This window comes from Manduca sexta, chromosome 28 (assembly GCF_014839805.1).
Source record: "Manduca sexta isolate Smith_Timp_Sample1 chromosome 28, JHU_Msex_v1.0, whole genome shotgun sequence".
Classification (NCBI taxonomy): domain Eukaryota; kingdom Metazoa; phylum Arthropoda; class Insecta; order Lepidoptera; family Sphingidae; genus Manduca; species Manduca sexta.
In genome coordinates this window covers 17,531,229-17,555,952 of record NC_051142.1, presented here as the reverse complement: position 1 = coordinate 17,555,952, position 24,724 = coordinate 17,531,229, and the positions used below count along the sequence as shown (strand labels likewise).

The window sequence follows — 24,724 nt, the reverse complement described above, 5'->3', positions numbered from 1 at the left end:
CTATTAACCAAATAATACTGAAAAGTAACAGAATCAGTAATAAAAAGTCTATCCAAATATTCTAAAACAAGGAAAACGGAAATAATCGATCATCGAATTAAGTTTTTAAGTCTTAAACAGTAGATATTAGATGCTTACTTATGACACGTATAAATATAGGAAATGTTTGAAAACTTCGAAGTCGATATAACAACAATGAATTTAACGCTTGCATTTTTTAATCATTGTAGATATAAATAGACATAATAATAATCCAGAAATGTACTAGAAATTGTCCTATCTATTTAACATAAACAGCTATAATGATTTGTACCACGTGGTGACCATCACAGGTGGTGGACAAGACGTGTCACTCGCCCACTGCGATGCTGGAGCAGCACATGATGTGGGACGATATTGCTATACTCGCTAGATATTTGGTGAGTATGTTTTAAAAATATGTTATGTGGGTAATATTTAGGTGGGTAACTCATAAAATTTTCTTATTGGTCGATTTCAACAGTTAATCACCTTTGAGCGACTACAAGTATTTTCTTACAAAGCTGCAAATTGCATAAGAAAATAAATACCCTACTTCCCCCCCAGTTAATGCTGTCGTTCAACAACTGCCTGGACGTGGCTCGCCACCTGCCGTACCTGTTCCACACGGTGACGTTCCTGGTGTGCTCGGGCACGGTGTCCATGCGCGCCGCCACGCACGGGCTCGTCATCAACATCATACATTCGCTGTGCACCTGCACCACGCCCAGCTTCAGCGGTGAGTAGAGACGGTAGGGGGAAACTTACAAGATTTAGTGGTAAATAGAAAGGGTGGGGAGGCCTGGTTTTCAGTCTTACAAAATGAGCAGCAATCAATTACTATAAAAAGTGGGAAAATCAGAAAAAAGTTTGCAAAATTATTATGAATAGATTGTTAAAAAGAAAATCTGCCGGATTCGAACTCTCAGCACATCACCATCAGCCGTGTATTATATACTTGCCCACTGCTGGGCACGGGTCTCCTCTACTACTGAGAGGGATTAGGCCTTAGTCCACCACGCTGGCTTAGTGCGGATTGGCAGTCCGTTCCACACCCAACTAGGCTATCGACTGTCGGACTCTATGTCATAAATATTTCATTTGTAATTGAACGAAGTCCTTCATAGTTATTTTTTTTAGATAAGTGTGCGTAAGACACCCCAAAGTTTATAGTATACGTGTTCATAATATACGTGCCATTGGCGGTCTACGCTAATGTAGTACAAGTGTCTTGTACTTCTTCATAGTTCATATTTAATTCGCAAATAGTACCTTATTTGAAGATCAGCCTTGAATGTATTTATTCAAATTTAAATTTTCCTTCGCAGAGGAAACCCAGCGAGTCCTAATGCTATCATTGGATGAATTTGCCCTACCGAAGTTCTATCAGATGTTCGGCATTTCGAAAGTCAAGTCTGCAGCAGTTACTGCCTTCAGGAGTCCTTACAACAGACACACTAACGATTGGTAAGTGATGTAATTTAAATGACTATCGATTATTTCAATAATCCATAATTCCATCATTATTCGAATCTATGTCGCGAGTAGAATAAAAACATGGGTTTTTAAAACACTATACAGGGTGTTTTTGAAAGTTTGTATAAAATTTAACCATTTATTTATTACAACCTAAAGAGACGATAAATTGCCTTTATTACTTAATCTATAACTGTTGTGCTTTTGACGTTTTTATATCCTCATACCTGTAGATGTACGCATAGGTACATGTATCCATAATATTCAAACGAATGCTCCCGATATTCGTTCTCAGGTACTCGGACCACTCATACGCAGCGTGTACAGAGTCGGGCTCGTCGGGCAGCGCGGGGTGCTCGGCCCCCGCGCCCGCGCCCGCCCCAACCCCTGCGCCCACCCCCGCGCCCGCGCCCTCACAGTCCGACCGGGAGCGGCTCCCGCTGCAGTCCTTAGAGACTATAACAGACGCGTTACTGGAAATCATGGAGGCTTGTATGCGTGATATTCCGGATTGCGATTGGCTGCAGACTTGGTGAGGAAAATGCGACTTTATATTAGAGAAGTCAAGGCCAAGTGGTCAATGCAGTATCGATATTGACTGACTACTTTAAATTATGTCGATAACTATTTCTATACGGACTGTTACAAAATTTTGGTAAAAAAAAAACAAAACATAAAAACTCCAATAGACTGGATAACAGTACTTAAAACTGAATGTTTAGGATCCAGTTTAAATTATTTGTCAAATAAAAACTCATTATATTTCTAGGACATCGCTAGCAAAAAGCTTCGCGTTCTGTTTCAACCCGGCATTGCAACCGCGCGCTCTTATCGTATTTGGATGCATTAGTAAGTTAAATACATTACTAACCTATAATTATGTAAAGTTAGTATTTCTTTACCCATATATATTAAAAAAAAATCAAGCATATAAAAGTCGATAAAAATCATTAAATGAAATACAATATTTTGTGTTTCAGGTAAAAATGTAACGGATGATGATATGAAACAATTACTAAGGATACTAGTGAAGGCTTTGGAATCGTTCAATGATTTAGCACTTCTCGAGGCTATTATCATGTGCCTCACAAGACTTCAGCCGCTGTTACACCCTGTAAGTTTTATTATATACTAGCTTTTGCCCGCGGCTCCGCCCGCGTTATAAAGTTTTTCAGACTAAAGTTTTCCGTTATAAAAGTAGTAGTTTCCCGGGAGCCTATGTTCTTCCCGGGGTCTCAAACTGTCTCCATACTAAATTTTATCCTAATACGTTGGGTAGTTTTTGAGTTTAACACGTTCGGGCAGACCGATGCAGCGGGGGACTTTGTTTTATGATATATTTTTGTAGAACTCTTTAAGAGTAACAATCCCGTCATACATTATTGTTGCATAACTTTAACCGTTTACGCAGCGCACGCAACAGAGGCTCTCAAAACTAATAAATTGTCCCCGTTTTTGCATCATGTTTCGTTACTGCTCCGCTCCTATTGGTCATAGCGTGACGATATATAACCTATAGCACTCCAGGAACAAAGGGCTATCCAACACAAAAATATTTTTTCAGTTCGAACCGGTAGTACCTGAGATTAGCGATTACTGCTCCGCTCCTATTGGGCATAGCGTGATGATATATATAGCCTATAGCATTCCAGGAACAAAGGGCTATCCAACACAAAAAGAATTATTCAGTTCAAACTCCTAGTTTCTGAGATTAGCCATTACTGCTCTGCTCCTATTGGGTATAGCGTGATGATATATAGCCTATAGCACTCCACGAACAAAAGGCTATCCAACGCAAAAAGAATTTTTCAGTTCGGACCGGTAGTTCCTGAGATAGGCATTACTGCTCCGCTCCTATCGGGTATAGCGTGATGATATATAGCCTATAGCACTCCACGAACATAGGGCTATCAAACGCAAAAAGAATTTTTCAGTTTGGACTGGTAGTTCCTGAGATTAGCGCGTTCAAACAAACAAACAAACAAACAAACTCTTCAGCTTTATATAATAGTATAGATTATTTTTTACAATATGTATATGTATATACATAGTGATTTTTTTTGTGTATGCGAATGTTAGACAAGGAAAAAATATATTCTTCCGGATTTTAAATTATAATTTTCTCGCAACGTTGAATTTGTAGCCGTCATGGAGAGGGACTGAGTTGTTGGTCGTCCAAAAATTCGAAGTTACAATATCTACCCATATTTTACAATTAGTAAAGTTCATTGCATATTTAACCGATTTCAAAAAAAGGGGGAGGTTATCACTTCCCTTGTGGTCTCATATTAATTTCATAGTTGTTGGACCCTTGACTTCGGAGATACATTAGAAAACTCTTAAAATGATGTCGTCAATGTATACTGATTTTTACTAACAGAAAAATGCAAAGAATAAAATCTTTTTAACAAAAAGTTTAATCGCTTTCGAAAACCACTAAAAAACAACAAATAATTTAACATTAATAATATAATCACATCATATTTTTTTTTTTTTTTTTTTATTTTTACATAGGCTTCGCCAATCCACAAAGCGTTGTTTTGGGTGGCGCTGTCTGTCCTACAACTGGACGATCCTACATTGTACGCAGCGGGACTCGCTTTGATGGAGCAGAATATCCACACTCTGGACTCTCAAGGACAGTTTGATCATAAGGTATTGTAATTAATATAATAATAATATCAGCCCTGTATTATATACTGTCCCACTGTTGGGCACGGGCCTCCTCTACTACCGAGAGGGATTAGGCCTTAGTCCACCACGCTGGCCTAGTGCGGATTGGTAGATTTCACACCCCCTCGAAATTCCTATAGAGAACTTCTCAGGTATGCAGCTTGCCTCACGATGTTTTCCTTCGCCGTTAAAGCAAGCGATAATTCACAACGAAAACACACATATTTTTTTAGAAAAATCATAGGTGTGTACCCTTGGCATTTGAACCTACAGCAGCAGCAGTCCGTTCCAAAACCAACTAGGCTGTCGCCGCCTATTATTGTAATTAATATACATTTACTTAATTATCTGCGAATATTGAGCTAGAAATGGAGACTTATTGTGCCTGGTTAACGCCGGAACTTTGTTACGACGTAGAAGTTCCAGCATATGTCTGTTCATAATGTTTGAAATTATGAATCAATGCTCATCCATGAATTTTTATTACATTTAATGACAATTTAATCTGATGTTTAGAGAATAGAAAAATATAAATAGAAAATCAATAAATTAAAATGTCTGTTAACAAGTATAATTTTAAATTTGTTTTTTGTCTTAATAGACGTTGGAACAAGTCATGATGGAAACTCGAGAACCTCTGGAGTGGCATTTCAAGCAATTGGATCATGCTGTTGGACTGAGGTAAGTTTAGTTATACATAATATTGCGATCGCAGAAATGATTTGGCTCATGGACTAGATGAAAAGTGTTACACACACATACACAAACGCACACACGTACGCACGCACGAGCACACACACACACACACACACACACTCACACTCAAACGCGCGCGCGCACGCACACGCACATGCCTTTTATTCTTGAAGGGGTAGGTAGAGTCGCAACTGGTGCACTCACATTTCACCGTGCGTATTCCGTATCATGATGTACTAAGTGGTGAACTTATCGTCACATCGAGAATCAATATCAGACTCCGGGCTAATACTCAATAGAAAACCCTAACTCAGGGACTGAATTAGAGAACCGTAATATATAACTGTATTACCGTAATACAACTATGCTACCGAAGCATTCACAATAAAAAAACATTCTTATGTAACAAACACTGTTTTTTTTCTAAAACTATATCATATTACATTGTTGGAATACAATAAGTTTTGTATAATTAAATAAATCGTGTTGCACGTTTGTAATGACAACGCGAGTCCGCTTGTGTCCCCGTAGCTTCCGCTCGAACTTCCACTTCGCGCTGGCGGGGCACCTGGTGAAGGGCTACCGGCACCCCGCGCCGGGCACGGTGTCGCGCACGTGCCGCGTGCTCGCCACGCTGCTCGCCATCACGGCGCGCCGCCACCGCGACAAGTTCCACGTCACGCACGACACCGTCGCCTACCTCACGGGTACGCACTACGCACTCCTCTCTAGCCTAGTGCGGGTTGCCGTATACATACCTTAAAGCATTATGAGGAACTTCTCAAGTATGTGGTTTCCTCATGATGTTTTCCTTTAGCGTTAAAGCAAGCAATATGCCACAATTTGGAATAATTGAAGGTACATGTTGTTGGGTTTTGCTGCTGACGTTCATATCGTCAGTCTGTTCCACTCCCGACTGAAGTACCGCCGGTTGTCAATAAAATCAACAATTAATCAATAAAAATGTCAAAACAAATTTATATTTGGTTTAAATATGATACCGCTATTTTGAAACATCCTGTACATAATTCAAATATATAGTAAAACAACAATATTAAATATAACTGCGAATAGAAAGATTCTGATGACTATTTGTTTGATCTTTCGCTGATATTTTTATGATTTTCTTTTACGTCCGATCTGGTAACAAGTTTGCCCGGACCACTTATAACATGACATCGTTAAAATTCAAACTGTAAACAAAGTGACGCTTTAAACTTGTAGTTCTCCAAAGCCTTTAGACACGTAGAAGTATATTTATAATGATTGATTAGTCCAGTTATTGATTATTTTCAATCCTACAGCTCTAGTGTGTGTGAGTGAGGAAGTCAGATCCCGGTGCCACGTGAAACATTCCCTACCCAAGTGGTTGCCGGATAACTGCGACCACTATTGTCCTACCACAGATCTGCACCAGGTAAGTAATCACACAAATAATGATACTAGATTTACTAATGAACTTTAGATAAATGATAATTATTAATTATGGCGTGTTCTGGATTTGCTAAGTCAATATATAAATCCATTGAATTAATGGTCAAATATCGTTAATATTTTTTATTTAATGAAAACAAATGCCACAAATCAAGTAATTCCGAAGTTGAATATTTCAACCCCTTTTTGAAATTAAACTGCAATAAAAGCTGAATGTTTCTACATATTATACAACAAATAGAACTAGAATATCTTTAAATGATGTGTCTCAGTCGTCGCTGCTCATCCAGCCGACGCCGTCGACGCAGTCTTGTCAGAGTCGGCGGCAGAAGTCGTGGGATGTGTTGGACCAGGCCGCGATATCTTCGGCGCATGGAGGTACGTCTGTCAAGGCATTTTATGTTTTCAACGATTTGAAACTAGGTATATAAAAGCTTAAGTAAGCCCTTAGCCCTAATTCCTTTTCCTTGTCTATTAAAGCGAGGGTGTTCTTATGATTTTTCTGGTCAGTGGCGGATTTAGGGATAGCGAACAGGGTAACTGCCCAGGGCTACGGATTTTAGGTACATTGTGCCTGTAAGGGGCACGAAGAGAAAGTCTATACCCGCCTTTGGAAATCTGGTAAAAACGTTTCGCTATAACTTCCATCTAGAGCCACGTGTAAGGCCGCCACTGCTTCGAGTAAGGATAGTGATCACTAACTTCGGGGTGTCTTTCTACTTTCTCATTTCCTTATCTATGGATTAAAAAAACACATGCCAATATCAACTATATAATTTTCAACTATTGATAATTTTTATTTTTCCATTCAAACCTATTAAAAAACAACTTCTAAAAACTTAGAAAATTCGATTTCTTATTCAAAGCTGGTAATTAATCTTATTGTCATATTAAAAATTCCTAAGGAAGCATTAGAACTTACTATCCTAAAATGCGGGTAAATTTACAAATGATTTTATTATGTAGGCCGATCACCTACTATGCAACAATCGGGAAGCGGTTGCCACAGCCCGCACATGGTCACGATGCCTCATCAGGTAATATCATATCATGCTATACCGTATCACGTATCATCACATCATAGTTAACACATTATATGACTTATCACAATATGATTGTATTAGTATATAGCATAAAACAATTTATGAGTGTATGTTACAAAACATATTTTCCATTTTTAATTTGATTTTTATATAATGTAAAATTAACTATTATGGATATTTTATTTATAGTCCGTTGTCTATGTTTTAAAATAATATTATAATGAATAAGGAGTAAGACTATATTCCTAAAACCTATAATATGATAACATGTTGTGATAAGTCTTTTGCAATTATCATCATAACTTCGGTTCCAAAGTGAAGTCAGTACTTAAAATAAAAATCTGATGAAATGCGTATTACATATTAATTAATAATTAAATCTACATATTACTGTGTATTTATATAGTGAATATAAATTTTGATGTGTAACTCAAATTTTCAAATTGCCTTTATACACTTTGGAGCTGTTCAAATATCGATAATCTCATTAATTTTGTCTGTGTTTAGTACGTACGGCAGTTTCCATATTACATAAAACCCGCTCCGAAGTTATTTAACGTTTAAACATATTATTACAACTTCAAAGCACAGAAATGGTCACCCATGGTTAGCAGGATTCGTTTCTTTAAGATGGTTCATCATCAGCCCTGTATTATATACTGTCCCACTGTCGGGCATGGGCCTCCTCTACTACCGAGAGGGATTAGGCGTTAGTCCACGACTCTGGCCTAGTTCGGATTGGTAGACTTCACACACCTTCGAAATTAAGATGGTTATTCATCGCCATTATCTGTTCTATTTAAATTCAAATTCCTACAATCTTTAACTGATTTCCTTTAAAACTAAATTCTAATAATAATACCAGTCCTGTATTATATACTGTCCCACTGCTGAGCACCGGCCTCCTCTGATTAGGCCTGATTAGGCCTTGGTCCACCATGCTGGCCTAGTGCGGATTAGCAGAGCTCACATACCCTGAAAATTCTTAAAAAATCTTAGATATGCAGGTTTCCTCAAAATGTTTTCCCTCACCGTTAAAGCAAGCAATAATTCACAGAGTATGCACACATGACTTTAGAAAAGCCAGAGTTGCGTGCCTTTGGGTTTTGTAACTGCGGATATAAGTCTCGGCAGTCTGTTTCCCTCCCGACTAGGCTATCGCCGCATTTGAAATTCTAGTACCCTTCCATTATTTCGGAGCTGGTTATCCATCTTAATTTCATTTTGTCATCAAAAGTCTGCGTTTGGGGAAGATAATATACTAAAATTTAAATTATTAATAATACTGTATGGATATTTTCGATATTTTTTATTGCCTGATCTTTTAATCGAAGTATCTCGCTACGTTTAAGTCCATTAAACCAATAAAGCAATAAGGTTCAAAACAGTGGCTTCGAGCTACTAGGTGAGTTAACAAGTCATAGAAAATCACCATAAAATTATTAAAAATGATGGTTCTACTATTCAATTTTATTAAACACTTTACCTCTGAATAATTAAATCTATATTTGTCCTAATGTCAACCAAACACAGACTCGGATTGATCGCATCAGTAGTATTGTCATATGAGCTTATGTGACTATCAATTTGTAACGTTCTTATACAGGGTGTTTTATTTACAGTGTATATGGTATTTCAGTCTAAATATATTTGTAACAATATAAACTATCAGTTTTGATAGAATATGTCACGTGACTTATTGGATAAACCTTGTTTCTCAAGCAATAGGTAGATGTTACGTTTTTAAACATTAAGTGGACGTTATTTTTGGGGTGCTACTATACTATTTCACACTTTTAAAACACCTGGTATAAAAGGAAATTAATTATGATAAACAAAAATTTTGGACAGTTAAAGTGGTATATCCACACGATTTAAACTGCCATTTTGATTTTAGGAGAAAATACTAGACTTACCCCATTCAAAGAGAATATAATTATTTTCCTAATCAAAATTGTTTCCTCTCACATTAAAACTCATTATCCATCACTAGTTAATTGTTATACAGTATTATATGTTGTTACTATTTCCTATGGCTGATGGAAGATATAAAAACAAGATATGCTTGTATACTGCGTTTAATAGTAACCTGCGCATCTTGTAATTAATTTGAAAAATAATTACCTTTGGTCGTTGGAATTTAATATCAACCTTTATGTCCATACTTAAGAAACAATTTGCATTGAATTCGAGATGAAAAGATTCAAAAACTGCGATTGATTGAAAAACGGGGTAATAATTAAAAATGCTATATGATAAGTTATATATTTCGTGTTTTTTGTACCTATATCGGAACAAACATTGTATTTGAAAATATTTTCACTTTTTTAATTCCAATTTAAAGCAGTGTATAAGCACATTCTTCACAATAAATTTAACCAGTAAAGTGAAAATCTTCCAACAACTATACATATTTAACTGTTATCTCTTTCAGTACGTAAGAGCAGTATGTTCATGTATTTATCTATAATCATGTTGTGTTTTTTCCACGCCACTTGTTTCGGATATGAAATACCTTGTATCGTTCGTATTGCATCGTATAATTTGTGTCATCCTCTCACCCCTAATGGTGTTTGCGTATATATTCGTTATTTTCAAATATATTATTGTAACTGCTATGTATTATATATTGTGTTGGTTATATTTATGTAATATTCATAATTGTTTTTAATATTTGAATAATTCGCACGAATACAAACGAACATTACGCAAATAAATCACTTTCTTTCCAATTATACAATTGATGTTGTTTGTTAATTCCAATTACAATTTTATTAATGCTACTTTATACCCGTTATAACTAATGACGCATCAATTGTACCCATTTTTACCCCGTTTTACTTAGCGCTTTTTGCATCGCTTGTGTGTAGACTTCGGCTAGAATGCTTTTCAAAACGCAGCGATCTTTTTCGGTGCCTACGTCTAAAGACTCCATTGGACCTCCAAGGGTATATATACTGCCTAAGGGTCAAGATAAAGCGCACTACTTTAGATAACACAAATTTTCCGTTGAACATTGGGGATCTGTCAAAACTAACTGATCGTTTCCCATTATGATAATAGCTTACCGTTTCATAATGATATGTGGTATACCTTATAGACCAAAAATAGATAAAATTAACCCTAAAATATTCCAACGTAGAAAACCTTTCTAGTCAATGGAAGTTTTAGCTCCCTCAAGCAAATAAAACTACGTTCCAACCTCGTAAAGTGCAGTACGTCTGTCTTATAAATTAATATCTGCTAGTGGATCTTGTTTCCGAAAGTCCAATGTGTATGTACATACTGCCTCTTTTAAACTATTGGCGAATATTTCGCCGAATAAATACGACTATACTATACTAGTTATGACTAGCGAATACACCCGAATAAGCTTATACATTCGTGTTCGTGACTATTCGTCTCTACTCGGCAAGTGTCTAAATCAGATGTGATTCTTAATGGTTATTTTGAACTTTATGAACTATAGAAGTGTCTATAATTTGGCTAACTATGGCTACCCTAGTGATAAATAATTATATTACTGAATAATTAAGGTGGTACTTGTTTTTGAGAATAATAAACTATTATGTTGATGGCGATATTATTGAGGTAAAATATACAAAACAATGTCAAGAATAATTTGCAAATTGTAATATGATGTAACTTTTAATTATATTGTAGATTTTACCCCAAAAGTATACATAGCTAGATTATAAACTACTGAATTTTTGACAAATATCTTGGATTTTTATAAATGTTTGTAAAGTCCCTTAACGCAACCTTTAGTGTACCCCAGCACAGTGACCTACCCATTAAACCCGCATGGTTTGATAAATACCTGACACTGTAACCAAAGACATAGCAATGAAAATTAGCAGCAAACACGATCTTTATTGGTCGGACAAATGCAAAGCAATTAATAGAACACTGGCAAAAAATTAAAAATATATTTTTAGCACTTCACGAGTTATAAATAACACAAAAATCACAAAGAACGAACAAGCATACAATCAACACTAACCTCAGAAAAATGCCTAATGCTTAATGACAATATAAAGAGCTTAAAAGTTTTGCAAGTCCACTTTAGATGCTTTAGTAATTAAAAGTTTTGAATTTACCCCATAATTTGAAATTGGTACCCCATGCCTAAATAGATTATAGATATGTTGATTGTGTGATGCCTAAATTACTGAATACGTGTATATAAATGTTTAGAAATTCTTTTTAAGTAGCTATATTCACCCGCTTTAAAAATAAAAGGATATTTACAATTAATACGATATTAAAAAAAGTGTTGCAAAAACTTAATTTAATATAATTCTTTCTTTTATCAAAGCTTATGTATCGGGTCAAAAAGTTAACCATAGTTATACATTTACACCAAAGGACTGGCATCACACAACAACTCCCCCAATTTAATCCAAATTAAAAAGAAATGGCTATATTTGACTATAGGACAGCGAAGGTCGTGCGCACAGCATGCAACACGGTGCCACCGGTGACGCGGCGAGGCCTGATCTCGTTGGAGACGTTGATAGTGGGCTCGACGTGAGTAAAAATCTTTACAAAGTGGCAAAATAAGTGTGCTTCATTTTACAATGTCTTCATGAATATAACGGTGGTAATATATTGTATTTAGAATTCATTTCATTTACGTTCAATGAAAACAACATTTCTGAAATTAGTACAGCATAAAACACATACATTATTTTCTCATTGTTTGACAATGTATATAATTTTTTTAATTAAATACAGGTCCTAGAAATAATACAAAAATGTAGATTTTAAAACATAACATTAAAGTCTTGTTTGCATACGATTGAATAGGTAGTCGATGATGACGGTAGAGGATCGCCGGGCAGCACTGATGACACCACTGAGCGACCTTCGTCAACTAAATCTGGAGACAGCGACTACCCTGAGACTTCTACTAAGGTATTAATACATATTTATGTATGTTGTACGGTGGTTCTCTCCGTTCGGGGAAATCGTGAATCGGAACAATTTAAAAATACTTTCCATGTGAATATTCGAACAATTATTTTTTATAGTAATCTTTGCACCCCACGCCTTATTAACCAGGTAATTTTAGAACATTAAAATACGTAGTAACTGATATAAAAATTATAATATGCCCATTTTCTCACTACCCTCAGCGGTCCAAAACGTACCTTGCCCTAATAATTTTTAAATATCTTCCAAAAACATTGTTCATAAATCTTGAATAAAATATATTTTACTGACAAGACATTAGTGGCAGTTTTTAGGTATAAATCATATAAGATATTCGTTTAATTATTCTTGCACTGATTTTTAAACTTTTACCACAATTTTTTTCTCATTTAACTCAGCTGACTTTGTCACTGCGATTACTAAGTTCTATTTATTTTCTATAATCTGTGACCCGACCTATACCCTAGCGGCGGATCAGTCGCGCCGACAGCGCCGGCGAGAACGGACGTAACTGTAGTGTTGAATAAATTATAGACCATTATTACGTGAGTTTTTAAGATTACCACGATCGGCTGCTCTTTACCATCCACGCAATAACCAGGTAAATACAGTACTATGTTACTCTATTATTTGATTATTTTATTCCTTTCGTGAATGTACATAACGCTAATAATATAAAAAAGGCTTTATACTTATTGTTAATTAATTAAAAATCAAAATGATGCCAAATCTCATTCCACTCAATCTCATTACCAGGATTTCCTCTCAGATTTATTTCAGGCGGTAATGAGAGTGTAAAGATGGTTATGAGACAAAAATGCACGAAAAAATTTTGTTGTTATTTAACCTTTTTAACGTTATAACAAATATCCAAATATATTTTATAGTTAATAATTATAACTTTAATAAAAGTAACTTTAATAATTACAGACTTTAACAACCTCAGAATTAATAAAATTGTTCTTTTTCAGTAAAAATACTAGACAGGCAATGGCAAAACCAAAAAAAGTTATGACTAAGGAAGAAAAAATGGAGCAGGCTAGACTTCACAAAAGACAAGTTTATGCTGAAATAAAGAAAGATCCTGAAAAGTATGCTCTACAGAAAGAAAAGGATAGGCAACGATATCTCAAGAGAAAAGAACAAAAAAAAATCAAATTAGTTGGAGACATGACGCCACGACAGAAGAGAAATCAAAGAAAACAGTGGAGGGAGAATTCACGACGTTACTATGAAACAAAGAAGAAAAGTAGAACCATTCAAGAACTAATAATTGAAGATTTGGATTCTTTATCGAGAAATACAGAAAGTCCAGCAACGACTGTAGATCCATTAGCTGGCCCCTCAAACCTTACTCTGGATACCAATAATGAAACAAATAACCCCAACACCTGTAATAAATGTCACAAGAAAAAAATATATATTAACAAATTACGTTATCGAAATAAAAGAAAAATTGGAATATTAAACGCCCAAATAGAGAATCTACAGAGAGATAAGAATAACCTTAGAAGAATCCTGCTAAAATTATTACAGATCAATAGAAAACAAAAGAAAGAAATAAAAACACCTATACAAATAAAAATAGAAAATATTAATAAATACGTAGACGGACAAAAACTTGAAGAAGTGAAGAAAGAACTGGCTTTTGGAGAAATTTTAAATTCAAGTTTAAAGGATCATTACAAACAAATTAACAAAAAAGGAAAACGTTTATTTAGTGATGCCATACTAAAGCAAAGAAAGCGGCTCAAGAAATATAATATTTTAGGAAAAGTAAAACCATTTACAATTAAAAATAAAAAGGAGGCATCTATTAGATCTGATAAGAGAACTGACAATTTGAAAGTACTGATAGAACATTTCCTGGAAGAGGATGTTAATAGTAGAATTTTGCCAGATAAAAAGGAATACATTACAAGAAAAGGTGTAAGAAAACAAAAAAGATACTTGAACGATAATCTACTTCATTTGCATAAGAAATTTTTAGCGAACCATAATCAAAACGTAAGCTACTCGACGTTCTGTAAATACTGTCCGTTTTGGGTATTACGCCCAAATAACACCGATAGAAATACCTGCTCTTGCAAAAAACACGTAAATATGGATTTGATACTAAAAAGTCTTCAAAGATACAATATTTTAAAGGAAGCTAACGGAATGTCTCTTCTTCTTAGCTTATGCTGTAATATCAATGAAGAGAATTGTATGAATAGATCATGTGAATGCTGCAAGGATAGAGTTTTAAATTATGGAGAATTTGAAAATGACAAGACAATAAAATATTATCAATGGTGTACTACAGTTGAGAAATATATGTCTAAAGGTCAAGAAAAGAAGAAAGTCGTATCCAAAAAAGTACAGTTACAAGATTTACCTTTGAATGTTATAAAAAAGCTAGAAGATTCTATTCCCGCCTATTTTGCTCATTGCAACAACGTCATGCGACAATACAATACCATCAAAATGTTAAAATCAACCATAAGTCTTGCAGAAGCGGTTATACATGTTGATTTTAGCGAAAATTACAGCTTGAAATACAATGAAGAAATACAAAGTGTCCATTTTGGTGGCAGCCGCAGTCAGATAACTTTACATACATCTGTTATTTACTTGTTAGATCCAGAATTGGGAACACATAAAACACAAAGTTACTGTACTCTTAGCGAGTGTAATAGGCATGATGCGGCGGCAATTTGGGCTCACCTTATTCCACTTATAGAGTATATATTAGACATCTCACCCATGTTAGACGGTTTACATTTTATCTCGGACAGTCCATCTAGTCAATACCGGAATAAACATATGTTTTATGCCATCAGCCAGTTATACCGAGACTTTCCTCAGATTAAAACAGTAACTTGGAACTACTTGGAAGCCGGCCATGGCAAGGGCGCTCCAGATGGAGTAGGTGCGACTTTAAAAAGAACAGCTGATCAAATTGTTGCCTTTGGTTCTGATATTGCAACATTCGATGATTTTGTAAAAGCTATTAAAACGCGGATCAAAAATATTAAAATTAATATTGTGACTGAAGCAGAGATACTCACAAGGACTTTTCCCATCGAAATCAAATCTTTTAAGGGAACAATGTCGGTACACCAAGTATTATGGTCTGCAGGATGCCCTCGCATGTATTTTAGAGAGTTAAGTTGCATTATCTGCTCCAACGATACCATATGTCGTCATGGGTATCATATTGGCTGTCTCGATACACTTGGTATGATAGATACAAATTCACAAAACGATAACGTTTATCTCGAGCAGTTCATTGAAGAAAATACATCGGCTGGTGCACTTCAAGAAACGATTAACTTCAGTAATATATTAAGTCCTGTTGCTAGTAAATCAGATGTTTCAATAAAACCAAAATCCAATGTGACAGATATTAATGACATAGAAAATATTGGGATTAATTCTACTGCTGAGCTTGAAAATGAATCTCGAGTGCAAATATTATCAAATATAAGATTACCTAATTGGTCAAACACTAGTTTTTATGGACGAAAAAGTAAATTAGCAAAATTTCAGCAAAATTTTGAAGAGTTTGTGTCCGACAAACCCAGTGGTAGTAAATACTTTGAAAAACCTCGTTCATTTAGTAACATCAAATTTAATATTGTGAGTGACAGCGATGACGATGATGATTTAAAAATTTTCTAAAAAGGCTTTCTATACTTACTACTATAATTTTTGTTGAACGTCTACTAATCTAACCGTCTCAACATCTACTAATGTTAGTGAGTTAAAATTAAAATTAGTTGTTTATTGAAAGAATAGTTAAATCGGAATAACTATTGTTTTACTGTTGATTACTTATTATTAAAACTGCATCGGTGTTGTTTTCAATTAGATTGAAATGGATGTAGAACATTACAGTCATAAGAAACTTCATAATATAAAAGACTGATTTGTTTGTGATAATATTATTAATATACTAAGACATTTGTGATGATAAGCATTTATGTAGTACCTATACGATCTTAAAGTCTGATTCTATGTTTCTAATAGTTGATTATATAATATGTAAGTCAATGAGAATAAACACTTGTCAAGTAAATTTGATAAAATAAGTTTATGTATGTTAGTATTTTTGGTATATTTTTATTTTTAGGGCTAATTTCTATGAATAAATACAATAGTACTTACTTAATGCTATTTTATTTAGTTATAAAGTGTAGAATATACATTTTCATCAGATTTTCTCATTACCGGCGGCTTATTTCACTACCGTCATTGGTACATTCATTACCGTAAACAGTCATTCTCATTGCCGTTTTAAACACAAATTTCAATCTCAATTATCTCAAAAACTATGAACACCATCCTTGTAGAAACCATTTTTTTATATTCTTGCATACCTAGATTTCGTGAATAAGGCAAAATAATGCATATCTATGATATTCTTTCACGATTTGAAAAAAATGCTCAATTTCCCCGAATTTTGAGAATCACCGTGTATGTGATGGACATGATGATCAGTGATAATAAATACCACAGCTTGGGTCTTAAAGCTGTAAAATGATGTATATCCATTATCATTATAGGGTTTGTTCCATTAGTTAAATGATAAACACGCGAAACAGTAGCGCACCATCGCTGACTCTAAAATATTTTACGTAGACATTTGTCTACGAGTATCGTTTGTAGCTTACTCATAAGTTATAAATAACCTTCGCTAAAATCGTAATAAAATTACCTTTACAGCAGGCCTCCACAGACAAGGACACTACATCAACTCCAGAGAGTAACTGCTTATTAGATCCGTCAGTGCTGTCCGATTTCACCACACAGGCTTTAGTGTTGACGGTGCTGGCTACGCTAGTCAAGTATACCACAGGTTAGTGATATTTCGATCTTTTTTATACGTGCACGGAAGAGTGACCCACTCCATCTGATGGTAAGTGGAGTGATGTCCAATAGAATGTCGACTGACGAGAGATGATTACCCCTCCACAGTGGGCACAATTGTGCCGGCCTGTTGGAACCGGTTATACACAGGCTGATTTCGGAACGCGACACACTTATTTGGGCTACTATGGCGGGATTAAACACATTGCGTACGGTGGTCGCTTTCTGAGCGCATATAAGCTATCATCCATAGCTCATGAGCGCAGATCGTGGTAACCATTTATTATCAGGCATGCCACTAGCTCATCTATTGCTCCCCACTTGTAATAAATTAAGTTGTAATATTTGTAAACACTTAAATAAAATATTAATAGTAGTATTTATTGTTTTAGACGAGAACGAAATAAGGATACTGTATCAGTATTTGGCTGAAGGGTCCGTTGTGTTCCCGAAAGTATTCCCGGTCATGTAAGTTGTCCATTTTATAAAAATAAATGTTTTATGTTTCTACAGTTCATATAACATGAAGCAGTAACACCCCAATAACTGTCAAAATGTTCTAGGTTTTATAGATTTTTAGTTACATTAAAGTGCTTATAAATTTCATGTGCATACAAAGACTTTACGAAAATAATTGTCAATTTACCCCATTGACGACTACCCCATTAAACTTTTTGATGTGTATTTACCCCAAATTTTACCCACATAGCCACAGCCTGCTGGACATGAAGATCAACCACGTGCTGATGCATTGCCACGACCAGGTCATACTGAGCGCGGTGCAAAGCATCATACAGGTGTGTTTAGAATGAGAAACTAAAAAACTTACTCTAAAATTTTCACGTTTGACTTTACGAAAAGAACTTAATAATTTTTTTTTACAGTCCTTAAATATCTAGTAGCAAAGCCTTATTTTAGCTAGGTTTGTTTGCGTCTCCATTTGTGTGAACATTATTAAAATAAAGTTTCACATGTATCCTAAATTTTGCTAAATAACCAGTGTAATAAAACTGTAGACTTTAATGAGCATGACATGAAGTCTATTTTAGGCAATACTTTTTTTTGTCAACACGCGCATAGATTAACCCGTAACTGTGAGAAAAATGGAAAAACTAACAAACACACCTTCATCTTTATATAATTGGATTGTGTGGTAAAGTTGCTTTTCTGTTCTAGAACATGATAGCGTCGGAGGACGCGAGTCAACAGCAGCTGCACTACATGCAGAGCTGTGGATTCGGCGGACTGTGGCGGTTCGCCGGACCATTCACGAAGGTAAGTTATAGTATATATATTGGATTTCTTGGATCAAGAGATAACTAAAAATATTGGTGCTGTATTTTAATTTTAAGTAATCATTTAGACCATGGATTGTTTAGATTCACACCGCAACTATTCTGCCATTTTTGCGTGTATACATCTGAACTAGAAAGAAAACCCGGTTTAGATATTTTTTTATGTGACTGATTTAAGAAAAGTAAAATATTAAAACCGCGATAAAATTCGTAAAATAGTTTAATTTAAATGACTGATTTAAATAAATCACCCCAATCGCTAACTTCAGATCGACCGTGAAAACGGGCCAATCAGAATAAAGATATTTTAAGACACATAGATGACTTGTTTCCATTATTCCATTATTATAAAGATCGATTTGCAACTAGCTATCTGATTGTATTTTATTCAAAACACCATCCGTAGATGAGAAGATGAAGAATGAGATCGTTTATAGATTTAATCTGTTAGGGAAAACAGATCCTAATTTGTCTACCATCTCTAATGAACTTGTAGAACCAATGCACAGCGGAGAGCAGCGAGCTGTTCGTGAACTGCCTGGAGGCGATGGTGGAGACGTGCCTGCCGGGCGGCGACGACGCGCTCACCCGCGCGCCGCCCCCCGACCCCGACCACGACCACGAACACCGCAACACTGGTGAGAACGCTCTTCATACTTACTGTTCAATGACGATATCATAAACTTAGAACCTACTCGTCTGGGAATTGAACCTAATACTTCCTAATACATGTGCTAGAACGCCGCAAATCTGGTGAGTATGGATACAAAACACCATATTAGTTCAAAGCAGATTTCAAATCGTAGGCAACGTTAGCTTGTCATTTGAATTGGGCTTTTTAGGGCTGCCAATAATCTAAATACTACAGATTCATGTTATTCCATATCTACAGTTACAGGTGTCCACAGACAAGCGACGCTGTACTGCACCACGCAGGAGACATAACAGGACATGCAGGACTGAACCCGCGACCCTGCCTCCTGACTACACAAGTCGGAGGACGCCGCCGGACAGATACTGGCGGCGTTCAGGGCGTGTCGGCTCATTTGACAACCCTACATTTGTAAGAGGGTAAAAAAATGTCAAGATGACAATTGTCGAGAAAACTCGTGTAGACTTTAATGTTGTAGTTAGATTGCTGATAACTTGCGCCTGTTATGGCTTATCGGATTATTTGACAACTCTAGACTTGTAGGAAGGTATAGATTAACATTTTGACAGCTGTCAAAATAAAATTGGGGTTTGCATACATCGTCGACATTAGTGGCTTAACAAGCTTAAAGTTGAAAGGTGTATTGTTATTATTACTCAAAAATTTAATCATATCATCGGTGCCAGTGGCTGCCATGATTTATCGGACTTATTTAAAGCTGTAAGAAGCTTGACGGTTCACTAGAAATATTGAGGGAGGAAGTATTAAATTCTGATTAAGTATTTTCGAAATGTCGCTTGCATTTCCCTAAAACAATTAGATTATTGACATTTATACAGCCCCAATGCTTCATAACAAGTGCACGTTATATCTAGACTCTCTAAACGATAACTTTGTAAATTTTCAACAGCAACTGATTTTGACAGCTGTCAAACAGTAAAGTGACATCTGCAATCAAGCGCACATTGAATTTGACAACTGGTAATGTCAAAATTGATAAAATTTTATCGCACAAAATATAATTTAGTGATAATTTTTTATTGTTTACAATATATAACTACATTATGTACTCCGATAACGCAATATACATTTTATTTTTCAATAATACTTGCAGACTACAAACAAGCGTAGATTTTACACAACATTTTAATTTGTCAGTAACTTTCAGTCATAAACTGTTTAGTGTCGTGTATTTCAATGCTATTTATTCTAATTTCAACCTTAAATTTACAGTAAAAGATCACTAATAAGTCATAAACATAACTTAATTTCATTACCAAGTCTGCAAGTTCAATTGAAAAATATAGAAGTCTCTTTGGAGACAACTTAAATGATTTCTTAGTGAGATTAGCGTGTATTTTGCCCTAAAAAGAATAACATACTAATAAAATAGCTTAAATGATTGCTAGAATAAAATCATAAAATTTTTGATAAGAACTTATAACTGATTGTGACTAATAAAGCTATCTTTGACAAAATTCAAAGAGACATTCATGAATACTCTGAAATGTGTGCTCTTCTATATTCTATGAGGCTAGACGGGTCTTCATGAGCCGTGGAATATGCTGCGTTCGATTTAATACTTTATAATTCAGTTAAGAGGGCGTTATTTGCTTTGGCAAGGTAGTAATTCCTCATTGCCATGTGGCCAAAGCCAAGAAAGTAATTAAATACAGACGGCTTATTCTTTATGCCACTTGTTATTACAATGCGTAACAAGCACGTAACGCAACGCGTCACGTTTAAGACTATAAATCGGCATACAGAATACCATTCCTCGGATTTCACGATGATGATGTAACATGGCCGTGCTACGAGTTTAAAACGTAGAGAATAAGGACCCTTGATATATGGGACGGAAAACGCGGTTTAGATTAATGCGTACATCAGGTTAATGTCAATTGCGGGTAACTTTAACCGCTGTTTGACAAACTATACTGAACTTGTCTTTATCGGTGGATATTAAAAAAAAATATAATGAATGAAACAAAATAGTGTGCTACATTATTTTATATATTTAGGGCACAGTGATATAAATTATGCACAAAAATTAGTACTAAAATAATGCCGTGTATATGACGTCATAACACGTCATGTAAGTGACCATAGACGTAGAAAGGGTAACGGAATGAATTTTTTAATATTTACAACACTAAAGAGACAGGTAACTGGGCCGCAGAAACTATTTTATAATATAAATATTTTTGTGTGAATATTTGTAACGTCACGTATCTACATTTTCATAATGAAGGAAAAAGGTACAACCCTATTCTTTGTCTATGGGCTTTGCTATAAAAATTGTCTATGGTTAACAGTAAGTCTTAACTACTGAATATGGATAAGTTAGTGGATAGCAGTAATAAAGCGCTTGTTAGTCGATTCTGAGCTTTAATTACAGAAGTATATAAGCCAAGGAAACCGAGAAGCAAATTAAATCCTGTACAGAAATCTTTGCGAACCGTATATATTTGTCCCGGGATTTAGATGTTGTAAAGAGCTCTAAAATATACAGATAAAATTTTCTTATAGTTATGTTGAAAGTGCTTTCCATATAAGCTCATTGACATAGGTGACGTCCACTGGCGAGTGTGTCTTTTTGTTTTTGGCATGAATTTAGTTACCTCCTCTACTTCTCTCGTGCCGCTTTACTCTCGGAAAAAATCGCTGTGACGTCATTCGGGATTACGTTCAGTCTGTTTCAAAAGCTCGAAGTTGGCTGTCGACTCACTACTACTACTACTTGGCATGTTTGTCTTCAAAGGCTTTAAAAAAATTATCCTGTAACAGCTATCCACGAACTTATGTAATTATTATTAAAAATTACGTAAATTTACGTCATTAAAATCTAGATGTTCCTAAAATCTGTACTAATTGTATATAGTGTGTGTTTTTAATATCTAACATCCATTTCGATGTATTTTTACTTTTCTAATTGGCAATATTGGAGGTAATATAATCTGTGCACTGGTTTCAAAAAGAAAAACTGTTGTCTGTCTTTATTTCCGAATAACAAGATAGAAATGTTTGATACAGGATTTTGACTGGTTTTAGCCAATTTGTAGTTAAGACCCAGTTCACAATAGCGTTTTTATTTACATTTTTTTAAATATACATAATTATGTAGGTCTCAGGGACGTATTTGGGAAGTATAATTTTAACAAAAGTTTAGTCACAGGTTTCAATATTTTTTTGTTATTTTAGAGTATTTTTATACGATATCTAAAGGTATTAAACCTAATTCATGGAAAAAAACTATTCTATTAATACGGTATTATATCAAATTTATGGAATAAAAATTATTTTACATTTCTCATCGTCTGAATCGCTTAGTCGGTTTTAAAAACAAGAGCGATTTTCTCACTGTAAATATTGTAAGGCGAAATTATTTATTTAGGGTGTTTGAGATCAGAATATTAATATGATTTATGATACAAAACATAAGACATGTATTTTAGTGTGAGATCAGGAATATATGTGACTGTCAGGCTTTATTTATTAATATTATTTCTGGCGCTATGATTTACAGCCAAATATGTAGACACCAACGGTTGTTAGATAACTTTTTTCAAATACTTGCATTTGATTACATACTTAGCGCTTTAGGTGTTACTGGAATTATAAAAAAATTTTTAGGCCTAAAGAAATCAGTAAAAAACCCAATCGAGGCGCTAAAATAGCTTTTCCAATTAGTTTAACTCAGTGATAACAATAAAAAGATGATTTTTGGTATCGATAATAAACTTTTATATGAAACATTTTAGTAATACTGTGAAGTCTATAGAATCCAAAGTAACTTTTGACTAAATTGTCCAGTGTGCACAGCGCCTAAAGCAGTGATAATATTAAACAAATAGGGTGCTTTTTACTGTACAAACTTACATTCATAATTATTTAGACTAAAATATACTATAGTTGTATTGATTTCTTATTTGATATTAAATAGTGCTATGAATATTTTTACACAATGTCACAATCTTTTTGGCAGTAATACTGATGAAAATGATTTTCACAAAAAAATATTTATTCTTTTTAAAATTTTGTTAGTGTTTTGTAAAAAATAAATATATGTATATGTTAATGTAAAATATTTGTATATATCTATATACTAATGAAGCTGTAAGTACATCATAACGCTTGTGCTACCTGCGTGCTGCTCGCCCAAAGGGCGCTTGCCTACATTGCAATAGCTCAAACGAATTGTATAGTTTAAATACTAGACATTGTGACCTGATTAGATCTGATATACCAAGTGTAGCAGTGCCGGATTAAGGAAGAGCTTTGGGACCCATACTCGCATGCTAACAAATTTGTTTTGATATGGGTGTAAACTATAATTTTATAGTTATAAACTATGTTTACTTTGATATTTAATATTCCATTGATATTTAGTTTTCCATTTTGTGTCCAAAAATTTTATGTGGCTTATCAATTGCACACTACGAAATGAACAACTCCCAAAGCCATTAATGAGTCATTCGTGGCTTGTATTCAGGTCTAAGAAACGCACAATTTACCATTATTTACTCATCAATCAATCATTGTGTGCTATTAAATAGCCCTCGCAAAAAATAAACAGAAACAGTTAACTCCTGGGAAAGGGGAGCTCCGCCGTCAGGGTCGGGGAGGGGAGCCCCGCCGCCAGGTTCAGGAAGGGGAGCCCCGCCACCAGGGGCAGGAAGGGGAGCCCCGCCGTCAGAGTCTGGTAGAGGAGACACACCATCTGCAACTCCACCAGCACCCAGGCCTTCTTTGCGCTCTATACCACTGAGAATTCCTGGGTCCACAAGGCGGGTAAAGGTGTTGACAAATTATTTGCCTATGAGGATTAAGGATCTAAAAGTTGTAAGTAAAAAAATAATAATATGTTGATTTTTTTACGCATCAAATGATTTGATAACTTTCAGTATCGCTATGACGTACACAAAATGAACATGGCGAAATCAAACGAAAACAAAGTGTAGAGTTCTCGAGTTGCACTACTTAATCCGTCACTGTTTTACCTATAGATATAAGTTATTTTTGGCTAACAGTGTTAGCTTAGTGTCCATTGAATATTACACTTTTATAGTGACATTTTCATTCTTAACTCATTCATAAATGAATGATAAGATCCTACGACGAAACTGGTTTGATTCTTTAGAAATTATGAACTCTCCATGCGATGTGAATTTGATCTTGCGTTCTTCGTCTTCTATATAAAAACCTCATTAAATAATTTAGATTATGCAGTTTCCAATTTTGCTTTATTCATAAAAGTGTAATTATAAGCTAAAAATTATTTTGTAATATTTCTAAAGAATCGACTAGTTTCGCACAAACTGTTTTATTGATTGATGTCGTCATTACAAGTGGTGTAAATTTATGTGTTTAATAAAATATTTAAATTAAACATTTGTCTTTTTTTTTGTTGACAACAAGGTTTCTTATGTGAACAGATGAACTGTGACATTTAACATTACGTTTATTGTAAAGGAAATAAATGGAAGAGTAGTTGGTAGTTTAGATGTAGTATATTACATTTACTGATGATGGCCAAAACTGCCTTGTTCGCAGGAACATATCCCAAAATAGATTCACTTACGGTTATAAAAGCGTTTTAAATACAAACCAATATCGAATGAGAACTGGGTGACACGTGTCAGTAGGGCCAC

General features: G+C 34.9%; 1 protein-coding gene across 1 annotated transcript in view; it reads left to right on the top strand.

Annotated features, from left to right (window-relative positions):
* The window catches only part of LOC115449533 (neurofibromin), a 61,396-nt gene extending 36,934 nt beyond the window's left edge, over positions 1-24,462 (top strand). Inside the window, exons 45-64 of the mRNA XM_037444378.1 lie at positions 333-419; positions 586-757; positions 1,347-1,485; positions 1,790-2,026; positions 2,264-2,343; positions 2,475-2,608; positions 4,009-4,149; positions 4,769-4,848; positions 5,395-5,570; positions 6,168-6,280; positions 6,570-6,675; positions 7,264-7,334; positions 11,778-11,870; positions 12,150-12,257; positions 16,983-17,115; positions 17,519-17,594; positions 17,836-17,923; positions 18,303-18,401; positions 18,918-19,059; positions 19,314-24,462. Coding sequence (XP_037300275.1) covers positions 333-419; positions 586-757; positions 1,347-1,485; positions 1,790-2,026; positions 2,264-2,343; positions 2,475-2,608; positions 4,009-4,149; positions 4,769-4,848; positions 5,395-5,570; positions 6,168-6,280; positions 6,570-6,675; positions 7,264-7,334; positions 11,778-11,870; positions 12,150-12,257; positions 16,983-17,115; positions 17,519-17,594; positions 17,836-17,923; positions 18,303-18,401; positions 18,918-19,059; positions 19,314-19,366 — 2,328 coding nt within the window. The 3' untranslated portion in view covers positions 19,367-24,462. The remainder of the gene's footprint in view (positions 1-332; positions 420-585; positions 758-1,346; positions 1,486-1,789; positions 2,027-2,263; positions 2,344-2,474; positions 2,609-4,008; positions 4,150-4,768; positions 4,849-5,394; positions 5,571-6,167; positions 6,281-6,569; positions 6,676-7,263; positions 7,335-11,777; positions 11,871-12,149; positions 12,258-16,982; positions 17,116-17,518; positions 17,595-17,835; positions 17,924-18,302; positions 18,402-18,917; positions 19,060-19,313) is intronic.
* The last annotated feature ends 262 nt before the right edge of the window (positions 24,463-24,724 follow it).